Below are 22,460 nucleotides of genomic sequence, written 5' to 3' on the forward strand. Positions count from 1 at the left end.
CGTCTCACTTCCATGTGTGAAGTAGTGGTAATATTTTGAGATATATCTGATAATTAGTTTCCTCGCTTTTGCTTCAAACACATGCAGTTATTTACAACTTAGATCTAGATGTGACACTTTTAAATCATGTCAGACACTTAATTTATGTGTTGCATTTTTGATAACCAATCATTTTTAATGGTATATTTTCAATTGTTCACAGACACCAGTTTTGTCCTCAGTTACCAATATATCCACTCCACCAACTTGCATTAATATCTATAAAAATCATATTTGTCCTTTCAGTGAAGTTAGTTCTGCCTGGTGTGACAAAGGCAAAATCCCTGTGTGTTCTCAGGACAACACCAAGGGCCAGGACAAAGTGTGAAGTCCTGACACGTTGCAGCTGACACACTTTGTATATGGAGGTGCAACTCTGTGAATGAAGCTTGTGTAACACACATCAAAACTGAAAATATTCTCTGGTCCCAACAGTCTTTGAGAAATAAGAAAGAAAGAAAAAAATCAAGTTTATGTTTGAACAAGTCACAACAGAGGATAATGATTTCAGTCATGTTGTAAAAATCTTCTACAAAATTACAAAAGCTTAAGGAGACATATAAATGAAGTTCTTTTGACTGAATACACATATTGGGTCTTTGGATGACAGAACTGGAATTAAATGAAGAAAAATGTCTCATACTACTTGAGTCCATCACTATCTCAAATCTCTTTGTTAGGCTATTCAGTATAGCACCAGACAATTAAGAATATATCTGTTTTGCTTTGTTTTGTTTTGCTTTGTTTTGTTTTGTTTTGTTTTTGTTTTTTTTCTAATGAGCAAGTTTCCATCATCTTGCAATGTGTAAGATGTTCATAACTAATATCAGTTCAGTTAATCATCTGTTTCTCACCTTTTTCTTCCCCTGGTACTAGAGGATTTTCCCAGAGACCCCCTGCTTCAGGTGTGAGCTCTACTCTGCTTCTTTGAAGTTCTGTGACATGACTACTGAGGGTGTCACATCACACCTCCTCATCCAGCATATATTGAGGAGGAACCTGGAGTCTCTCAGCATTCATTCTCTCTCTCTCTTCTCACTGACAAGTCTAGCTCTCCAGCTCCAGAAATACTTCCGCCATGGACACTGACCTATCCCAGATCCTGCTCCAGGACTCTAGCAAGACCCTTTGTAATTTTGACCTGGCCTCCGCCTGTTCGGATGCTGGCTACTTCAGCGCTTGCAGCAGCCTTTCTCCTACATCATCTGTTGATTCCTGTGGTTTGTCTCCTCCTGCCTTCCGGTGGGACTCCGTCTTAGAGCAGGAGTCCACTGCTTTTGACTGCCAAGCTGCCAAGAAACCGAAACTACAGTTCCCAGCTCCAAAGCCCGTCCGTTCCAGATCCAAATATCCCGGAAAAAAGCGACAGAACGCCAGTGAAAGGGAGAAACTGAGGATGAGGGACTTGACTAAAGCCCTCCATCATCTCAGAAGCTACCTGCCTCCTTCCGTAGCTCCATCTGGACAGAGCCTGACCAAAATAGAGATCCTGCGTCGCACCATCCGCTACATCTCCTACCTGTCCGCTCAGCTGAACCCCAGCGAGGGAACTTCATCCCAGGATAAACCAATGGGGTACAATCCTGATGTACAAGAGCGCAACCAGAACAGCTCCATGAGAGATGTTTGGCCCCAACAGGAACTGAGCTCCGTTGACCAGACCCAGTTTTTCAGCAGCACCAGCAGCAGCAACAGCACACAGACAGTAATGCAAAGTTCAGCATGTGTCCCATCAGAATCAGCTGAGACACCTGGATCAGCTCTGCCTGCTGATAACTTTGCTGGAATGCTATACCCATATGAGGTAAGTTCAAAAACCATTTGTTTTCATCAGTAATATATAAATTTTATTTTATATTTTCTAATTTATATTTTATTTATTTTATATTTTATAATTTATATTTTTTGTAGTTGTTAGAATTTGATACACACAAAAAGCTTGTTTGAGTGTTCTCCAGTGTTTCATGTACTTGAATATTTATCAAGTTTTTGTGACTAATATTGTTTTTTCTTCTTTTTGCAGTATTTTGCTGACAGCTTCCTGCAGCCTTACACTGAGAACTTGGACTGCTTGACACCCATCCCCCAGGATTGCTTTGCAGGATATTATTGACTTTTCTGTCAATTTTGCAAGGAATCATCAAAAGACTTTTGGTGTAAAAACATTTAACATGACAGCTGGTCAGAAGTGGCCATGAACTTGTAAATTATTTATATATTTAACTGTGTACATATAAATGTAAGTAGAGTATTTATATTTTTATACTTGACTTTTATAATCAATAAAATTACATGAAAGAATTTTACAATCATGCATTCCCTCATTTTTTCCCCTAGAATACAGTCTAATTGAAGTGTCTAATTTATGAATATGCATATGAATGTGTTGTCATTTTAGATGTTTGAAATCACCGCTTTATCCATGTAATATGTTTCTTGATGTTGTGTCACAACCTGGGATTCTGTGGCCCAAGTGTTAGACTAAGTATATTTTTTTTTTAATTGGGTGCATGCAGTTGTACAGTGAATTCTTAGTGCAATACAAGGGGATCAAAAACGTTTCTGTCATCATTCTGGAGACATGCTAATTAAAGCTATCTCATAGAATCTGGAAGTTTCTGACCTTTACCCGGGGTGGTCAGTGATGATTGGAGTAAAAGACTGTCGGTAGGAAAAGATTGTTTTTGTCTTGGGAGAAACTAAACAAATGAAGCCTCTTAGCCCCGCAAGAGGTCCTCTCTGATATGTAGATATTTAAAACCTGTTAACCCAATTAAATCTCTTTGACCTTTCACACCAAGTCAAAAGAAACAACAACAACAAAATCGTCTCTATGACGCCAGACCTTTGGGCAAACAATAAAATGTATATTTGAATCTTGCCCGGTGTGTATCATGTAGCATGACATTCAAATTCCAAAGATACACAATTAAGACCAAGACCAGTATCTGCTTTGTCAAACAAAGGCAGTTCTGTAAGAGGAAAAAAACACTGCACAGTAAAATGAGTTGGTGTTAGTTTTTGTGGGGTTGGACAGTTATGTTATCAGGGCAGAGGGGTGGAAATTTGCCCCCTCAGAGGTGACTGGGCCCCTGCTGACTGTGTATCCTGCCTCCCAGACACAACAGCAGAATAAAAGGTGAGATGTCACACTTTTCATGGGAAGTCACTTCCTACCTTGGGCTTCCCCTTAGCATCTGTCTGAATTAGTTCCTCTCTCCCCAACACTAGCAGGAGTGAGAGAGCACTTAAACAGCTGCCACAACATTCAGACTCTTCAGACCAGGTTCAAAAACTCTCCAAATAAATATGTCTAAATATAAAGGGACAACACTTAAATGTTTTGTTGTTAAATTACACAGAGCAAAGAAAAAAAATCCAAATTTGAATGAAACACTTAGTAAAAGACATGTTAATGCTGGATAATGTGTTTACTGATGTGTATGTGATTTTAAAGTCAAAACTCTCATATATATATAAGAATGCATACACACACAACATAAAGAGGGACATATCCATTATTCAAGTTTGGTTACATGTGCATTTCATAACCAGAGAAGATGACGTTAATATCAGTCACTGTTAGCAGTAATTCATCCTCTATAGCTTTGTCATGCAGTCTCATTGGTAAACCAGTCTGCAACCTCTCTCTCATTCTCCGCCACCCATTTGATATTCGCCTGTGTCTTCTCGATCGCTTGCTCCAGTGCTGCAGTAGCAGAGCCAAATCCAACCCCAGAGTTTTCCTTCTTGAACTGGAGGAGCTTAGGGACATTTAAAACAATCAAAGTATGAAACATAGGTGAACTTCAAACTACAATTCTTTTGCTTTTCATTCACACTAGCAAGTAAACACAGTGGATGGGTAAGACATTCATGAAATACACATACACACACACAGGAGTGTGTATTTTACAATTAAAATGCTTTCAAAAAACGCTCTGGAAATGAAAACTTCTTACCTGCTCAAGTTCATGTTGGGTTGAGAATGACTGGGTCACTCCGCCAATGATTTTAGCAAAAGAGAAGGATCCAACTCCATATCTTAGAAAAGAGTAAATGCCTTAGTGTGTCAGCTCACTCTATGTTCAACCATTATTACAATAAGCAAAAAATATGGTGCATTGTGTTTTTGTGCGCTGTGAACTGCACCCACTCTGTGAACATATATCTCCAATTTTTCCTGACAAAGTCCCAGGCAAGGCTCTGGCCCACTACGTTACTGGCAACATACACAATGACCGAGGTGGCATCCTGTTTCCGTACTTTTGTTGAATCCAAGGTGTAACTGAGGTACCTGAATTAAATCAATACAAAACATTCTTAAAACACTCATAACTACAACAGTCATTCTTTTATATTTAAACACAGTAAGCTACATTTCTTTTTCCTCCGAAAAATCTGTAAATGCTCCTTCGCTTCACTTCCTTTTATATAAGTTTACACTTTCAAAGCATAGACTTGCAGTTACGATAAGGGATAACATTATCTAACCTATTTAGAAGCAGTTCGTCTCTTGTACAAGCGAGGGAGGACATAAGTTTATCTGCCTCAGAAGCAATGCTGGCTTTCTTGAACATTTGCCAGCCAAATTCCCACTCCTCAGCTTTCCCTGCAGCTATAGCACTGCAGTACACCGTGGACCTTAGGTTAGGGTGAATCCTGAAACACAGCGCGATGAGATTAAATCAAAACCCATCAAAGTTTGGACTAATTCAGGTACAACAAAAGACAGACAAAGCTTAGAACAAGATTTTTTTTTATGTCGAGATATATTATTATTATGTAGGGATTATTTAAATGTGGTGCGCTTCTTGGCAGGACTGGTCCGTGCATGCAGATGAAAGGTTTTGTAAAACGGGGAGAGGACCAGCACTCACGGGTTATGGTCAGGGTTATCCATCCATTGCTGGTACCAGTTTGTGGTGAGGTTCTGGCAACTCTCCACCCCAGTACTACAGGCCACTCTGATAGCATTTACCTGGTTATATCTGTATGCAAAAATGTCAAAAAAAGTAGGTTGAATTATTTGAAATTGTAAGATTTGTTCTTGGGGTTTTCACTTACCTTGAGCAAAAAGAGAAAGATTAAAAAAAAGGAATTTGTGATTATCAAATACTTCACAAGTACAATTTCATCAAATAAACGATCTGTTCATAGGAAATGTAATCACACACTGGTCCATGTGTCCTGCAGGTATGGTCATCCAATCAGACGTTAAGTTTCTGAAGTACGAAAACAGTGGTGTTATTTGTTTCTTGAGATACTTCTGCAAGTGAATAAAGAGAAAACAAATAAACAAATAAACATGAGTTCAGTTTACTAACACTTTTAATAAGGAAAAAATGACATTAAAGATCGACCAATTTATAAAGCGAAACAGTTCAGTGGATAATACAGTAAAAGCACACAATGCAATCACTTTGTATAAAAATGGAAATCATACAATCTCCTTCTGGCTGCTTCGGATAATATAAGAAAGTGCAAACTTCTAAAATTTAACATTACACAATGGTATGAAATTAAATATTTTGTTGCACTGAGCAATCACATCAAAGAAAAAGAAATTCTGAAGTTCTTGTTAAAATATAGGATAGTAGTGGACACCCTGATTTTCTGATAAAGTGAATGTGAGAAAAGAAGAACTTGATATGTCTAGTTATGTAGCATATGATGTTAGATCAGTCTGGCAGTTTGTTAATTAAGTTATCCCTTTGAAAAGTAAGTAAGCAACGAGAGGGTTTTTGTTTGTTTGTTTTTTTTGTTGAGTGGATAATACTTAACCTGCATGATGTCATAGGTGGCAGTTTGATCAAACATGAGGTAGAAATAATCCAGATTGTCAAGAGCTGTTTCCCAAGGCATGTACTCTCTTTCATGAGAAAGATACTTTATGGTATTCAGAGCTAAACTGACAGGAATCATTTTTGCCCTACAAAAAAAGGAAACTTTTTTTTAGAAAAGCATTAATAAAACTAGAAATGTTCAACAGTAAACACTGATGGATATTGTAACTGCATGTACAGTAGATCATGCATGAATACTCATCAGATTCACACTGTTCACCTGGCAAGGTTAAAAGCATCATCCACAATTTGGGCTCTGTTGATCACAGGAATGACCTACGAAAAAACAACAAAGACAAGTAATTAATAAATGATCAAAATAAGATTTATTTAAGTCCCAAAAAGTGATGTCAATTTATCACGGCATAATGTAGGCGCAGGTCAAATTTTGAAATATTTCCACGTGTTTTCACTTAATAATTATTAATTATAATTCATTGCTTTATTCATTTTTAGGTATATTTGAGTGTGTATGCCTGTGTGTCATGTCACTCACATGGTGATCTTTACTCAATTGGTCTAGAAGGCGATTCCAGTTGTCAAGGTCATAGTTAACTCTATAATATCCTGTCACATTGAGGTTCGCGAGCAACCACTGTCCCACAGATGTTTTCATATCTCTGTTTGTGGCTGCAGGATTAAAACACAACATGACAACATTCTGAGTGGTAACAGTTCTCTAGGTTAGGAGACCTTTCAGTCCAAAGGCCAATTTAAAATGGTTTTCATCTCCACATTGTTATCAGTGGCCATATTCCTAGAAATATGACAGACCAATTGACATTATTGTACTATTATAACTCATAACAGACAGTGGATACTGCAGTGATAAAACATGATAAGTAAGCTGATTGAGTTATATAAAATCAGATTCATAGTATCCACACCATTTTTCTTCAGAAGCCATGTGCGTGGCTGCACAACTCCTGACTTCATCCAGTTGACAGGAACAATCCACTCATATCTAGTGATGACAGAAATAAAATAAATGAGATAGAGTCATGAGTGGATGCAGAAAAAAAAAACCCTGAGGTTTCAAACAGTGGCAATCCGAGATTCCTGTGACGGGATCTGATACATACTTGAATTCAGATGGTCTTTCCACTACGGACTCCGGGTCCAGGAGGAAGTGTTGCTGAGAGAGCTCCCCAGTACTTGTGTTAATGGTGATGACTGGGAAACCCATCTGCAGAACCCAGCGGTCCATGATTTCATGCACGCCTCGGGGCAGAACTATACCATTAGCTTGAACTGCCTAGAAGATGTCATTTAGACACAGGAAAGGTTGTGACATTATATTCCTATTAAATTTGGATGCATCGGGATGAAGTGTTAATGAAAGTAAAAAAATTATTTTATTGCTGAGGTGCCATTATTATTTGTTCATGATTAACAATCTTTGAGTGGGTCTTTAATATGCTTACATATTTATCAACTTAATGTTTCTATCTATCTATCCATCTATCTATCTACAGTATCTAAATGATTTGTGTGTGCTTTCTGAAACACTGAAATTCTGTATGTTAAACAAAAAGAGGACCAAATCTAGTTGTAACTCACCCGCTGGAGGTAAAACCACAGGTCTGTACCCACCGTGTTTTTGTATGCAAATGTATTGAGATATGTCTGAAATGAAATTATAATCAATCATTGAAAACACAGTGTTCAAAGAATGAAAAAAAAAGCTAAAAACATTTCTAGCAAACACTCTGAAAATTAGTCACATTTCTGCTTTACTTGTAGAATCATTTTTTTCAAGTAAACTATGTGTCCTGGCAATACTGTGTATAAACATGTGAATGGGTAACCCACACTTAGTCCCTGGACAAAGACCGTCTCAGTGAGAAAATCAGAGAGCATTCTCAACACTGCTGCCCCCTGGTGTTAGAGAGAGAGAGAGCGAGAGAGAGAGAGAGAGGGGGGGGGGGGGGGGGACAAAACACAGAATTATTTAAAGCACAGACACATTTCTTCTTTGACCATGTTCAAAAAAAAAAATTCAATTCAGAGCAAGTATTGGCAGCAACAGCAAAGACTTACAAATCTAGGCATACAAATGCTGTAATTTATTTTACACAGCTGGACTTTTAAATTCTCTGCACCTTGCTGTAGGAGATGGCGTCAAACAGTTCACTGATTTGCTCAGGTCTCATGATTTCTTCCTCTTTAGAGGACAGGGGATGGGAGGAGGCCAGGGCATCCACTGCAAACACTCTGTGTACATCATTCAGCACTATCAGGTCTTTCTGTGAGACAGTACAAAAGCAAAGTGAAAGGATGAGATGTACAAAACCCATATGCTTTAATTGCAGCAACAATATTCATGAAATTTCAAGTTTACCAACACACACGTCACATAGATTGAAATCAGCACAAACCACTCCTCAAGTTTTTCCCTCAAGTCTGTAATCACAGCTTTTCAAGATTTTGTCAAACACATGAAAATGTGTGTATTTATGTGTATGTGTGTTCATTCATGTACTTACAATATTCCATTCCGGCTCAGCATAATCAGCCCCCAGGTACTCAACGTAAGATGCAAATCCTTCATTGAGCCAAACTTCATTCCACCATCTCAGAGTCACCAGGTTACCAAACCACTAATGTCAAATGTCAACACATCAAAACAAGTCACACACAAATAAAAACCAACCGAAATCTGAGAGAAGTTGAGACTGAGAGAAGGTGATTATCGGAGTCAAAGAAACCACATACCATGTGAGCCAGTTCATGAGCGACAATCGTGGCTGTTCTCTCTTTGTTCTCATTTGAGGAGATCACGGGATCATATAGAAGATTAGTTTCTCTGTAGGTAACCAGTCCCCAGTTCTCCATTGCACCAAAGTAAAAATCAGGCAAAGCAATCTGGTCTTCAAAAGAAAACATCTGTCAGCCACAATAACAACAACTACAAAAAAGTCATAACCCAATAATAAGCTGTTCTGTAAGCAAGATGAGCTTACCTGACTTAGAAAGTGGGTAGGGTACATTGTAATAGTTCTCAAAAAATGTAAGAATTGGTCCAGTCAGGTTCAGGGCATAATCACCATGTCCATCACTGATCGCTTTCTTTCGTGCCCATATTCTTATCTATACAGAACAAACACATATCTTTTTGAGCGGCTTTTTTTTAAGTGTTGTACATATAAAGATATGTTGGTATACTGATTTATTTCTTTTTTGGACAAACATTGTAAAAGCCTACCAAAGTTTCCCCTTGTGATGAGACACTGCTGTAGTCACTGACCACCAGAGCAAGCAGGTAGGTTGACATTGGCTTTGTGGGCTCAAACTTGGTCTGAATTACAGCAGTGCTATCAACAGTAATTTCTTTTGTCTCTGAATGTGAAAATGAAACAGGATTTAGAGAATAAACGCACACTGAGCATCACGTCATATATGCTTAAAAGCTAATGCATCATGGATTGATAAGGAAGACAGATTAGCCATTTTTTTGGGAATACAAGCAGTGCTGAGAGGTCTAAATGCCAAACTGACCAGTTTCTTTCCCATTGGACAGGGCCACTGTGCCTGGTGGATGAAGGAGAGTGATGTGGAATACGGCTTTCATCGCAGGTTCATCGAAACAGGGGAAGGTTTTCCTGGCATGGGTTGGATGCATTTGACTGGTGGCAACAATCCTATCAGAGATACATGAACATCAGCAGAAAACAGAGGTTAGGCCTCAAGGCTCAAGCTTCAAAAAACATTTGTGAAAACTCCAAGGATAAGTCAAAGGGTATATATTTGAAATTGTGTGAAATAAGTTTTGTGGAGAGTTATGACTCAGTAAAAGACATCACCAGTACTAGCTCTTACCTATGACCCCAAACTACATGCTGCATGAGTTGATGACGCTGCAACATCTCATAAATTCCACGCTATATTTTATTGCCCAGAACAGCACAAGACCAAAGATAGATTTATGCACTATCTACGTAATCACTGATTGTTCTTCCTTTTTTTCTTTACAACCTTGTTAACAGTAAGGTTAAACAGAAACAAGGCCGTTGAGAGAGCAATCATTCACATGAAGTGCTCTTCTGGCCTTCGTGTAAAAGCATTTCCTGTTTTTACCACATCAAAACAAATTTACAAGATTAATTACAGCTCATTTAGCTTATCTTCCCACAGCACAGGAATAAAGTTAGAACTGCACTTAATTTTTGCTGATGGACACAAACATTTAACTTACTTTTTTTCACCGTTCTCATCATATTCACTCCTGTAGAAACCTGCTAGATCATCAGCAAGCTCTCCCTCAAACTCAGTTTGCAGCTGATAGGATTCTCCAACTTGTAAATAGCCATTCAGCTGAATCACTAGATACTGCGTTGTCTCTTGTAACCATGTTTTCCATATAGTTGGCACTGGATTGCAGCCAAGTGAACACAGCCTCGCTAGATGACCATTCGTTTTGGTCAAGCTCAGTTTGTTGGAGTGAATGAGGATCACGTTGGTCTCTCTCACACATTTGAAGACCATGGAAGAATTCCCAGTAAAGACGTACAAACCGTCTTTGTTTGGTTGGAGCCGAGGCCACAGAGTGACGTTGTAGCTGTCCGGTAGCAGAGTGTCTGGCAAACGATATTTGTCCCATGATTTTTCAGGCGTATCTTCAGGATCTAGTAGCTGTATGGTCCACAAGCTAACTATGGTGGCTACCGAGGCTATTCCCAAAAGAGTGCAGCCAACACACATTACACTACAGTGGATACGTTTCCCCATTTTGCAATAGCTAAATAGTCTAAGCTTTACAAAAGTGGAGTTCTTTATTCATGCTTTGAGGAGATACTCCTCCCAGAGACAGGAATAGTTAAGCCATTAACGAAGAAAAGCTTCAGTTAATCATCCGATATCTGACGTGTGAAAGAATTTTCAGTGATAAGACACCACAACAGCTCATCTCTGCTGACACATTTGTAACTCATGAGCTCATGATTACAGTGCACTACAGCTCTTCGTGGGAAAATCTCTCACAGTTTGAGACAGAGACAAATAGAGTTTAACTGCATGTTTGAGAGTGCATGATTGGCAGTATGATAGAGCATTGATGAGGGCCTAGCTGACTCACACAAATTGTGCGTGGAGACAGATGGCCCATAGTCTCTAACTGTACACCAACATGGTGTACCTACAGAGTAGGCGTTTATTAGACAATGGCTGGTGAGTGTCTATATCAGCATCAATCCATTTGTTTTCAGAATAAGCTCATCCTCATTCGTTTTTACTACATTGTCCTTTTAGTTACATTAATAGTCTCTTTGTGTGTTGGTTCTTTTTTGTCTTTATAATGTGTGACTGAAGAAAAATAGTGATAAAATTGAGACGAAATCACTGTTTAACAGGATGGTTTATTATGCTCACAAAAGCCCCAGTGTTTACAAACACCGAAAAGAACAATAATTATTACTGCTATTTATCAGTAAAATTCAGAATGTTACACTAAAAATGTACAAAAACTGTACAGTGTTTATGTTGCACCAATTGTTTTCAAAAATGATGAATTTTAGGTAAATTATATACAGTATCATGAGCTTTAAAATGCAGAAAACACTGGACATTGTTTTAATTTGGAGCATTATGATACAATAAATAAACTGGTCTGGTCATTATGACCATCATTCCATTACACAAAAATACAACTTTCCCCAAACTTCTGTGAAACTTTTAATATTCTCAGCTTTTCACGATTTCACTGCTTGCGTGAACCAGTCCATCACCGCAGCCTTGTTCTGTTCCACCCATTTGATATTTGCCTTGGTGCTTTCAATTGACTGCTGGATGGCCAGGGTACCGGAGCCAAAGCCAACATCTGCATTGTCATCTCTGAACTGCTCAAGCTGTAAAGACAGAGACAACAAAATGAGCACTTTTCTTGACACAACATTAACTGTGTCACCAAAATCAGTCAGTCTATATTTAAAAACATTAGAATATCAACAACCTCATCTTGCGTATATATTTCAATATTTCAATATTTCCTTTGATCGTGTAAAAACATTAAGTGATGAAAGGTAAAAAAAAAAAAAAAAACAGCGAACAACAATGAAAAAAAAAACATTCTTGCATACCTGCTTGAGCTCGAATTCAGTAGAGAATCTCTTGGTAATGCCATTGATCAGATTGGAAAATGAGAAAGATCCACCTCCATACCTTCAAGAGAATCACAAATAAAACTGACTTGAGATATCTGACATGAGAAATCTGAGTCTTCGTTACCAAATTACAAAAACACAATATACAGTCACTCTTAATCTAAATCCTACTCACTCATTGAAAATGTAAGCCCAGTTTGCCCGAACAAAGTCCCATGCCAAAGACTGTCCAACCACGTTGTTTGCAATGTAGATTATAGTGGAGGTGGCGTCTTGCTTACGGATTTTGGTTGGATCTAAGGTGTACTCCAGGTACCTAGAATGTAAATCCAGCCATAAAACATCTTAAATTCATACATGTTTGAGTACATCATCATGTTTTACTATTCAGCCTGTACTTTTGAATCTTTAGATATGACCTCAGTACTTTTAAGTGACTAAGTGGGATCTCTAACATGACAAAAACTCTTAATATCGATTCAAGGTTCTGAATAATCTTGTCCCATAGAAACTTCAGTTTAAAAGAGCTTAAAAAGAGAGACAAAATCAACAAAAAAGGAACCTTGACAGAGTATTTATCTGAACCAGTTATTTAATTGTTATCCAGTGAAAAACAAGAGAAAATTAACTCATTTCATTTTTTCTTTTCTATTTTAACTTTTCAACAGTATGTAACACATCACAGAACATCATCTTTAAAGCGTAAACTCACCTGTTCAGTAGCCAAGGCTTGGTGGCACATGCCAGTGCAGACCTCAGTTTATCAGCTTCAGAGGCAATAGCTGCATTTTTAAACATTTGCCAGCCAAAATCCCACTCCTCAGCGCCCCCTGCTGCAATAGCGCTGCAGTACACTGTAGTCCTCAGGTTAGCGTGAATCCTGTCCACAGGAAGTCATTCAAGTCAACAAAGAGCCACTAACAAATGATGTAATTTACATGATAATATTAATGACTTACAATGGATGGGCTGCTTACACAGACTTCACAGTTTAAGAAATAATAATAATAAGAAGAATAGTAATAATAATAATAATGATAATAAAAATCCCCCAGTGATCTCAGATAGTAGGGTGCACCCGAAACTGAGGCATATTATAACATGTGAACCTTGAATTGTACGTTATAAAACAAGAACCACTGTGCCATAAAAAGCAGGATATCAGACATCATAAACAGCTATAATAGTTTACAGTTATGGCACGGTGTCACACTATGTACGAACTAAACATTCAAATGATGCACTTCATCACTTTAGTGCACTTTTTACACACAGCAGGTTTTAAGACAAAGGAAGAACAAGTGGATGCAAACACTGCAGTTTTCTAGCAGTGAAACTCACGGGTTACGAGTTGGGTTATTCATCCACTCCCTGTACCAGGTTTGGGTGAGATTAGTACAAGCTGCTACCTCAGTGCTACATGCCATTCGGATGGCATTTACTTGGTTATACCTGCAGAAATGAAAGAGTCATCGAGAATGAAACCTTAGAAACTGAATACATTTCAAGCTGAGGAAAATAAAGACTACATTAAGAAGAGAGATGTTCCCACTAGGATTTGAGCAGAAATCTATAAAATAATTTTCAAACAATAACTCACTGCTCCATGTGTCCATCTGGTACTTTGGTCCAGTCTGCAGTAATACCTTTGAAGTAGTTGAAAAGAGGCTCTACCTGCTGTTTAACATAGGCCTAAAGGACAAGAACTATATCAGAACAACCTCTTTCACATGCATTGTATTGTTTAGCTAGTTTTCATTTTGACATATTATTTAACAAATATAAAAATATGTTGCAACCCTCTTACTTGCATAGGCCCATACACCTCAGTGCGATCGAACATGAGGTAAAAATAGTTTAAGTTGTCAAGAGCTGATTCCCAAGGCATGTACTCAGTCTCTACAGAAAGATATTCAGTAGTGCGCAGAGCTGAAGTTGTAGGGATGATTCCTGCCCTGTATGGAAGACAAAAATGAATAATTAAGACAATTTAGTGAGGATTCAATTCAAGGGTCTAGATGCGTGCGCGCGCACACACACACACACGCAGACAAACTCTTACCTTGCAAGGTTAAAAGCATCATCAATTAGTTGTGCTCTGTTGATGACTGGGATAGACTGAGAGATAAGACAAAGAACATTGTGACAATCATACAAAAAAAGCGAGTTTTTTATCTTTATTGCAGGAGAGTTATGTCTGGACTGTGAATCCATTCCTATCGCTGTATGGTGTAAAACAATAGAAGTAGAAGATAACTATCTATCTATCTTTATAGTGTTCCACACAGTGCTTACAGCTCAACGACTAGAAGTTTCATACACGGGTTTCATCTTTAATTGTAAACCATAAAGATGTTATCTACCTGGCGGTCTGTTTTCAGCTGGTTTAGCAGGTTATTCCAGTTTTGCTCGTCGTAGTTTACTCTGTAGTACCCAGACACGTTGACATTGGCTAACACCCAGTTATTCCCGGTTACCATCATCTCATTCTTAGTTTCTAAATGTTAAAAAAAAGAAAATTTATCTGAATAATTGAAAATGAACAATATCAAACTATAAATCACATAGTTTGGTCACTGTGTCCAGCTGCGTACCGGTTTTATTCAACAACCAGCTGATTGGTTGCTGCGCTCCAGTTTTCATCCACTGAATGGGAACAAACCATTCGTAACTGCGAGACAAGATGGTCACGATTAAAATACAGCAGAGCAAAGTCAAACGACAGAAGCTGTAAATAGGAATTTATTATAGTGGGCCAGGCAGACTTTTCTCCAAAATTACTTGAATTCGGATGGTCTGTCCACTACGGACTCTGGGTCCAAGAGGAAGTGTTCCTGAGAGATCTGTCCAGTAGCTGTGTTGATGGTTACCACAGGGAAACCCATCTGTAGAACCCAGCGATTCATGATGTTATGTACAGTATCAGGGAGGTTCGTCCCTGTTTCTTCCACCGCCTAGAAATGTGGATAAACAATCAGATTATTACGAAAAAAGGTTTCCTTACATTAATTTGACAAACACACAATCCCACACTGATGAAAGGTAAATTTAATCCTACTTGGTAGCGTTATAAATAAATAAATAAATAAACATAATAATGACAGTTGAAACCTGCTACTCTTGAATTCTATTTCACAATTAGCATGTGTTAGCCTGTGCTAGCCATAAGGAAACTTACCCTCTGAAGGTGGTCCCAAAGGTCTGTGTAAACTGTATTTTCAAACTTAAAATGATTCAGGTAGGACTGTACAATGCAAAAAGAGAAAGAGTAAACTACACGATTTTAATGCACAGCTGAATTTCTCACATAATTGAATGAAAAGTAGTTGTCATTCAGTCACTCCTAAGTATGGATGATGTGTAAGCATTTATGTGAACGTGAATGGAAATTCAACTCTCAGCTGCATTCAGATGAATGGCCATCAGTTCATTGTATAAGACTGAATAAAGGCAAATATCACAGGAAATACTAACAGAAAAAACAGCTGAATAAAGTTTAGGACATGTCTAGAACAGACGTTAAAACTCAACCTACACTTAGTCCCTTTTTAAATACTTCTTCAGTGATGAAATCGGAGAGCATCCTCAAGACTGACGCTCCCTAGAGGCAGAGAAATCATAAGTAATATCACATTAATTGAGCAAAGTCCAAAACATGTGTCCAAGCCAAGGTAACACACAGGTGCACACTATATTAATCATATGTATTGCCAATGGCATGCTTATGATAAAAAACTATGGGTTAGGCTGAAGTTAAAGGCATAGCCCACCTTGCTGTAGGAGATGGCGTCAAACAGTTCACTGATTTGCTCAGGTCTCATGATTTCTTCCTCTTTAGAGGACAGAGGATGGGAGGAGGCCAGGGCATCCACTGCAAACACTCTGTGTACATCATTCAGCACTATCAGGTCTTTCTGTGGATAGCGACACGAACAACACGAATTAAGAAATTTTCATTCTGTTTCACATTATAATGCTTCTGATATCGCTGTATTAATGCAGAGAACAAACTGAACCTTCAGTACAATGTAGACTATGGCGAATGAAGCATGTAATGACACATTATTACAGAGATTCCTCTGAGGCATGAGCGGTTAAACAGATAGACTCACAACGTTCCAGGTTGGTTCTGCCTCATGTGCACCCAGGTACTCAACGTAAGAGGCAAAACCTTCATTCAGCCAGAGATCATTCCACCACTTCAGAGTCACTAGGTTTCCAAACCACTAATTCAGAGAGAGAGAGAGAGACAGAGAGAGTGAAAGAGAGAGGGAGAATGAAAGGTCGAACAACAGCTTGGAGCCATTATCAAACAACTCAACTAAGGAGCACAGCTGTGTAAAACTTCACCACTAAAACTCATTTCCTGTTTGTCCAAGTTTGAACAAATAATGAGTTTTATGCGATGAGCAATAACTTGTGATTAATGAACAAGTCAGTCTGAGAGGAAAATATTCTGAACTGATTTCACGTGAAATATTGCTCATGTTTGAGCAAAGAATAAAGGTTTTACCATATGGGCAAGTTCATGTGCAATAATGGTGGCAATCCTTTCCTTGTTTCCATTGGAGGACATTTCAGGGTCATACAACAGGGCTGTTTCTCTGTAAGTAATAAGTCCCCAGTTTTCCATGGCACCCGCGTTGAAGTCAGGAAGGGCGATTTGGTCTGGGAGACAGAGAGGACATACATGAGAAAGCTAACCTTTAAGTCTATGACAAAATTCATGAAAATAACTGAGGTTTGTGCTATTATGATAGAGTATGGTGTGTGTTTAGAGTACATGAAGTCACTGGATTTCTGAAATTCAACTCTAAAAAAGTCAGCCTGACCATGTTTCTCTGCAGAAGCCTCAGTGTTTTGTAAAATATACATATTTAAAAAACACAGTGGAAGACAAATATTCTGCATAAACCAATGAAACACTGAGTTTAAGGTAAGATGTGGCTTCACCCACCTGACTTTGGCAGTGGATAAGCAGCATTGTAGTACTCTTCAAAGAATTTCAGTATTGGCCCTGTCTTATTGAGAGCATATTCCCCTTGACCTGCATCAATGGCTGCTTTACGAGCAAAGATCCTGATCTGAATTGGAAGACAGTTGATTTTTATTGTACTTTGTGTACCCACATTTTCTGTGTGCCACAATAATCATGAAATGACAAATTTTCTCAAAAGAACTGCTTAGAAATAATTACCAAAAGACCATCTGCATTGCTTTGAATGTGACCAAAGTCACTGACAATGAATGCCAACAAGTATGTCGACATCCTCTCTGTAAGCGCAAATGTGGTCTTCAGTAATTGCTTACCACCTTCCGTAATTTCAACAGTGCCTGTCAGAGAGAGTGAGACAAGTATGATACATAGCAAGTTTACCTTAACATTTAATGCAAATATTACATTTTGATACTGATTTCTAGGACCTGGATTAAAACTGGTCCTCAATTTCCTTCCAGAGCAAAATTTGAATGTGAAATTATCCTGATTGCAGCTCCTTTAGGTTTGCAACAAACAATAAAAACCCATATTGATGGTTCTACTTCCAGTTCAAGTGTAAGATACCCTATTTATTGGTCACTATTTCACATTTACCATGTACTGTGTACAAAAATCACGGTGTGTGTTTGACTCACTAAGCTCGGCTCCATTGGAGAGGGCAACTGTATCTTTAGGATGAACGAGAGTGATATTGAAGACGGCCTTCAGTGCAGGTTCATCAAAACAAGGGAAGGCTTTTCTGGCATCTGTGGGCTGCATCTGAGTCGTAGCGACCACTCTAAAATAAACAAATAAACAATCAAAATCAAATATTGAACAGAGATACTGAATACTGAGTAGAGCAAGGTTAATGAAAGAAATAAGCATGAATTCATTTCCAAGCATGCTTTGATAAGACTGTAAGCAGAAAAGTGATTTACTTACTTCTTCTGTCCATTCTCCACATATTCACTTCTGTAAAAACCACCGAGGTCATCGGCTAGCTCCCCCACAAACTCAGTGTATAGCTTGTACTTTTCTCCAACTGTTAACTTGCCCTGCAGCTCTACCACCAGATACTGTGTTGTTTCTTGAAACCACGTTTTCAATATGGATGGTGCTTGTGTGCTTCCAAGAGAGGTCAACCTGGCATGATGCCCATCCAATACAGTCAGGTTCAACTTGTTAGAGTGGATGAGAATCAAGTTGGTTTCTTTCACACATTTAAAGACCACGCTGGAGTGCCCCTTGAAGATGTACATGTTAAATTCGTTTGGTACAAGCTCGGGCTGCAAGGTGACATCGTAGGTCTCTGGAACCAGGGTGTCCGGCAGACGGTACTGGTCCCATGGGTCTTTGGAGGGCGTGGGTGTGTTGGCAGTTGTTTTGGTGGTGGTTATCACTCCCTCAGTTGGTTTCACCTCATTATTCTTGGTTTTCTCCTGAGCGTAGACCACTGACAGTGCGATAATGGTGGCTACTGCCGCAGCAGCAAACACAATACCTACCACCCCAAGGGCTTTGCTGATGTAGAACCCCTTTCCCATGCTGATTCACAGGTGTGAGGAGAAACAGGGAATGGCAAATCAGAGTGGGTAACCACCATGCAGCCTTTTTATCTCTGCTTTGGAGACTGACTCCCCTCCCACCCAGTGAAATGGATTACCCATTAACAGGGTACGATTCCATAGCACAAGGTGGCATTTGGAACCATCCTAGAGTGGCTCACTGGCACCTGAGTGAGATAGAAGAAACACGTTAATATCACTTTATTTATTTATTTATTTATTTATTAGTGCGGTTAGAAACTTTGATTATTAATAAGTTTTGTTTTAATTTGAACCTATTTTAACTTTACCTTTGAGGCTTTACCTCAAAGGTAGTTTCTGGATCATTTCTACTAAAAATGCCAAGCACTGACTCTTATTCAGACTGGATATATTCATGTGTCATTTAAAACAATGGACACAGGTCCACTACACAGGTTTAAAACAGTAAAAAAATAAAGTTCAAGGTTAAAGTAATAAGGGGAAAAAAGTCGTTTTATGTGTGGTCATTATTTTACAGGCTGAAAACAAAGGCACAAGCAGCCATGTGACAGCCACTGCAAAAAAAAAATGGCAACTATATGCGTATCCCTTACCCGATATAAACGTTAAACGGTAACCTAACGGCCTCTAAGGTCACTGTCCCCTTTCACCAGTCTCATGGTGAGTAAGAGGATTTCTTGCACCTCTGTGAACTATGGTTAGGAAAAATTAACGTAAGTTTTAAAGAGGGATCAAAGGACAAGATTAAGTCACCTGAGTACCTGAACAAAAAAACACCCTGTGACACTAGGCAACTCTGCGCTGTGCTTCTTAGATCTACGACAAGGATGTATGACAGGGATCAGTGAAATGATATAAATGGGTTTATCTTATCTGTCAAACAGAAAAATGGCTGAGACCCAGTCATAGACATGGTGCCATTTTTGCTGCGTCCAATCAGTAGATTACTTAGCCCTGTGTGTTCAAGATTTTTGAGCTTAAAAAAATATATCCTTCAGGTTACGCTGTTAAAATGTGCTCTACATGTGAATGTCAATGTGAAGAGTGTGACAGTCAAATCTGTCAGTCATTTGCCTTTTGATGGACACCATATTAACTCTTGTCTTGTCTTTACCTCAGCCCCAACTCCCCCAGTAAACTTTCTGATTTCAGACCCCCCCCCCCGCCCCCCCTTCAGTAACTCTCTGTTTCTATGTTATCATTTGTTACGTTAGTGTAAGACAGAAAAAAACACTGACAGCAAAATGGTGGGGTGAAACTAGAGATCACTGTGTTTACATACAAGCCAAGCCACACTGAGGCTAAACACTAAGTATTGGTGATTTACCCCCATTCCTGATTAAATAAATATGCATGCTGTACAAATGTAGGTACTGTCAGGTGGCAACTGGAGGATATATGTGGGCTAATAAATGTTTCAGTGATTCTGAGGTTAAACATTGCACAGACTCTGCAATGTCCCCCTGTTCTCTCTCTCTTTCTGACCCTTTCTATCTCTTTTCACCCTTCCTTGACCCTTTCTATCACTCTCATTCACCCTCTCTGTCCCTATCCCCTTGATTCTAGTTCTCTCTTTTATGGTCTAAGCCTCTCTGCGTTCAGGACCAATGCACACCAAAGCAAATTAATACTTTCCAAGGAGTGTCTCCTCCCTTCAGGCAGAGAAACCCCCCAAAAGGGTAGCAGCACCCCCCATCTGCAAATCAGATAAAATGTCAGACTTCCTGCTATACTACAGTTCAGCTACGCTCCAAGACCAGCAAAACTAGTGTCGGTTAGTTCCGGTTGTGTCTTTAGGTAACAAGGATATTGTTATTGTCTACCATTAGTTGTTTGTCCTTTTGTGTGTAGTTTTAGATGCCATTGTATGTGTGTGTAATGGATGTGCCTTAATTCCACCTGAATCGCAATTTACTCAACATTTATTCAGTACCGTTTGAATGTGGCCGTTGTAATAAACATGTATGTTTGTATTCCTACTCTTTGAGTACATAATAAATTATTTCCAAGTTACTGAATGTGGTGATCCAAGAACTTAGTTAGCTAGAAGTATTGGATTCGAAGAGTATTACTGTACCTGCCACTTTAATATTTAATATATGTTAAGGCTGATGAAGAGTTATTTTGAATAATTTCTAGGTTCAGTGTTCAGAGCATTGAGCTATAGATAGAGTTTTTTGGAATAACTGCAAATTCACTGGGGTCTAAAATCAGGTTGTGGTCACAGCTGAGTGATAGTAGTATTAAGTCTAATATTCACAGTGAACCATTAACCAGAACTTCCCTTTACCATTGGCACAACAGTACCAAATACACGTTTTTTTTTACCCATTCTGAGACACGTTTTGAAAAAGCAGTGTTCGAAGATGAAATATGGATGACTTTATGACATACAATGATATTATGTGTCTTCATATTTTATGGCATAATACTTGACCTTTGATAGGTTCCTATCAGAGAACAAAGCCAGATAAGATTTTAAAGATGTTCAGATAGGACATTATGAGGTGTGCTTTTATCTCTCACTGGCTTTGTCCAAAGCACAGTTGATTAAGAAATGAAACTTTTTTTTCCCCATTTTGCATTTTTAACTTAAGGAATGTGATTTTTACACATTATTTTTACAAAAATTAATGTGATTTTTACATTTGACGTTTACATTTGTGGTTATCAAATACTTCACAAGTCCATGTACAATTTCATCAAATAAATAATCTGTTCATAGGAAATGTAATCACACACTGGTCCATGTGTCCTGCAGGTATGGTCATCCAATCAGACGTTAAGTTTCTGAAGTACGTAAACAGTGGTGTTATTTGTTTCTTGAGATACTTCTGCAAGTGAATAAAGAGAAAACAAATAAACAAATAAACATGAGTTCAGTTTACTAACACTTTTAATAAGGAAAAAATGACATTAAAGATCGACCAATTTATAAAGCGAAACAGTTCAGTGGATAATACAGTAAAAGCACACAATGCAATCACTTTGTATAAAAATGGAAATCACACAATCTCCCTCTGGCTGTTTCAGATAATAAAAGAAAGTGAAAACTTCTAAAATTTAACATTACACAATGGCAGGAAATATTTTGTTGTACTGAGCAATCACATCAAAGAAAAAGAAATTCTGAAGTTCTTGTTAAAATATAGGATAGTAGTGACCACCCTGATTTTCTGATAGTGAGAAAAGAAGAACTTGATATGTCTAGTTATGTAGCATATGATGTTAGATCAGTCTGGCGATTCATTTGTTAATTAAGTTATCTTTTTGAAAAGTAAGGAAGCAACGAGTGGGTTTTTATTTGTTTGTTTTTGAGAAGTGGATAATACTTAACCTGCATGATGTCATAACTCAGAACAGAGAGTGGATATTGCAGTGATAAAATACTGTAAGTAATTTGTGTTAGGATTCACAGGCCAAGACCCAGTTGCAGACCCAATGAGGTAGAATCAAGTTTTATTAGAGTATATCCAAATCAGACAGCAATCTCAAAAACAAAGTCCAATCCAAGTCAAAGCCAGAAGTCCACAGAGCAAACCGATCCAAATTGTCAGGCAAAATACAGGTCAAGATTACCAGGGTCAAAATTCCGGCTTTCAGTTAGCAAACTACACAAACAGGCTCAGAAACACACAAGGTCACAATCTGACAAAGAACAGGTACAGGCACAGGACTTAAATACACAAAACAATTAGCAGCAAAAGACAGGCTATTAGTGGAAAACAGGAGGTAACAATTCAAGTAACAATAGAGATCAGAGGAGGACAAGGACAGGAGTACTGGGGAACAAACAGAAGCACGTTGTAATGTTGGGTGGTTGGTTGTATGTGTTGTCAGTAGATGGCAGTATAAATATTGAGAAAAAGTTAATAGAGGAAGTTAGAAGGAGTGCAAGGGGTACGGGGAATCAAGATGGCCAAATAAAGGCAGCCAATCTCGCTTGCTT

At 38.5% G+C, this 22,460-nt stretch overlaps 2 protein-coding genes across 3 annotated transcripts; both read right to left on the bottom strand.

The window, feature by feature from the left end:
- Nucleotides 1–3,541: 3,541 nt before the first annotated feature.
- Nucleotides 3,542–10,613, bottom strand: LOC115806534 (aminopeptidase N). 2 transcript variants are annotated; one of them, XM_030767311.1, is made up of 20 exons: nucleotides 10,081–10,613; nucleotides 9,384–9,526; nucleotides 9,091–9,224; nucleotides 8,849–8,975; nucleotides 8,601–8,755; nucleotides 8,372–8,485; nucleotides 7,988–8,131; nucleotides 7,698–7,763; nucleotides 7,446–7,511; nucleotides 6,968–7,140; nucleotides 6,773–6,849; nucleotides 6,382–6,515; nucleotides 6,106–6,161; nucleotides 5,824–5,971; nucleotides 5,217–5,308; nucleotides 4,920–5,030; nucleotides 4,534–4,701; nucleotides 4,196–4,336; nucleotides 4,002–4,083; nucleotides 3,542–3,803 (listed from the first exon to the last, which is right to left on the bottom strand). In XM_030767311.1, the coding sequence occupies exons 1-20, from the start codon at nucleotides 10,611–10,613 to the stop codon at nucleotides 3,651–3,653; spliced, it is 2,817 nt and encodes a 938-aa protein (XP_030623171.1). In that variant the 3' UTR covers nucleotides 3,542–3,650. The 2 variants fall into 2 exon arrangements, with proteins under 2 accessions (XP_030623171.1, XP_030623179.1); XM_030767319.1 differs by having other exon boundaries at nucleotides 9,091–9,236.
- Nucleotides 10,614–11,219: 606 nt separating this feature from the next.
- LOC115806530 (aminopeptidase N-like) lies at nucleotides 11,220–18,508 on the bottom strand. Its single transcript, XM_030767298.1, has 20 exons — nucleotides 17,907–18,508; nucleotides 17,577–17,760; nucleotides 17,181–17,276; nucleotides 16,941–17,067; nucleotides 16,497–16,651; nucleotides 16,096–16,209; nucleotides 15,754–15,897; nucleotides 15,519–15,584; nucleotides 15,162–15,227; nucleotides 14,765–14,937; nucleotides 14,578–14,654; nucleotides 14,347–14,480; nucleotides 14,046–14,101; nucleotides 13,791–13,938; nucleotides 13,584–13,675; nucleotides 13,325–13,435; nucleotides 12,696–12,863; nucleotides 12,159–12,299; nucleotides 11,960–12,041; nucleotides 11,220–11,728 (listed from the first exon to the last, which is right to left on the bottom strand). The coding sequence occupies exons 1-20, from the start codon at nucleotides 18,506–18,508 to the stop codon at nucleotides 11,573–11,575; spliced, it is 2,892 nt and encodes a 963-aa protein (XP_030623158.1). The 3' UTR covers nucleotides 11,220–11,572.
- Between the last annotated feature and the right edge of the window lie 3,952 nt (nucleotides 18,509–22,460).

The sequence above is a fragment of the Chanos chanos genome, chromosome 1, assembly GCF_902362185.1.
Source record: "Chanos chanos chromosome 1, fChaCha1.1, whole genome shotgun sequence".
Taxonomy (NCBI): Eukaryota; Metazoa; Chordata; class Actinopteri; order Gonorynchiformes; family Chanidae; genus Chanos; species Chanos chanos.

Excerpts from the sequence above, each read along its gene's own strand:
- LOC115806534 (XM_030767319.1), bottom strand. The coding sequence starts at position 10,613 with ATGGGGAAACGTATCCACTGTAGTGTAATGTGTGTTGGCTGCACTCTT. Across the intron at positions 7,512-7,697 it reads TCTTTGTCCAGGGACTAAGT|ACATATCTCAATACATTTGC; the intron begins GTGGGTTACCCA and ends ATTTCATTTCAG. Across the intron at positions 3,804-4,001 it reads CCCAACATGAACTTGAGCAG|CTCCTCCAGTTCAAGAAGGA; the intron begins GTAAGAAGTTTT and ends AATGTCCCTAAG.
- LOC115806530 (XM_030767298.1), bottom strand. The coding sequence starts at position 18,508 with ATGGGAAAGGGGTTCTACATCAGCAAAGCCCTTGGGGTGGTAGGTATT. Across the intron at positions 14,655-14,764 it reads GACAGACCATCCGAATTCAA|TTACGAATGGTTTGTTCCCA; the intron begins GTAATTTTGGAG and ends CTTGTCTCGCAG. Across the intron at positions 13,939-14,045 it reads GATGCTTTTAACCTTGCAAG|GGCAGGAATCATCCCTACAA; the intron begins GTAAGAGTTTGT and ends TCTTCCATACAG.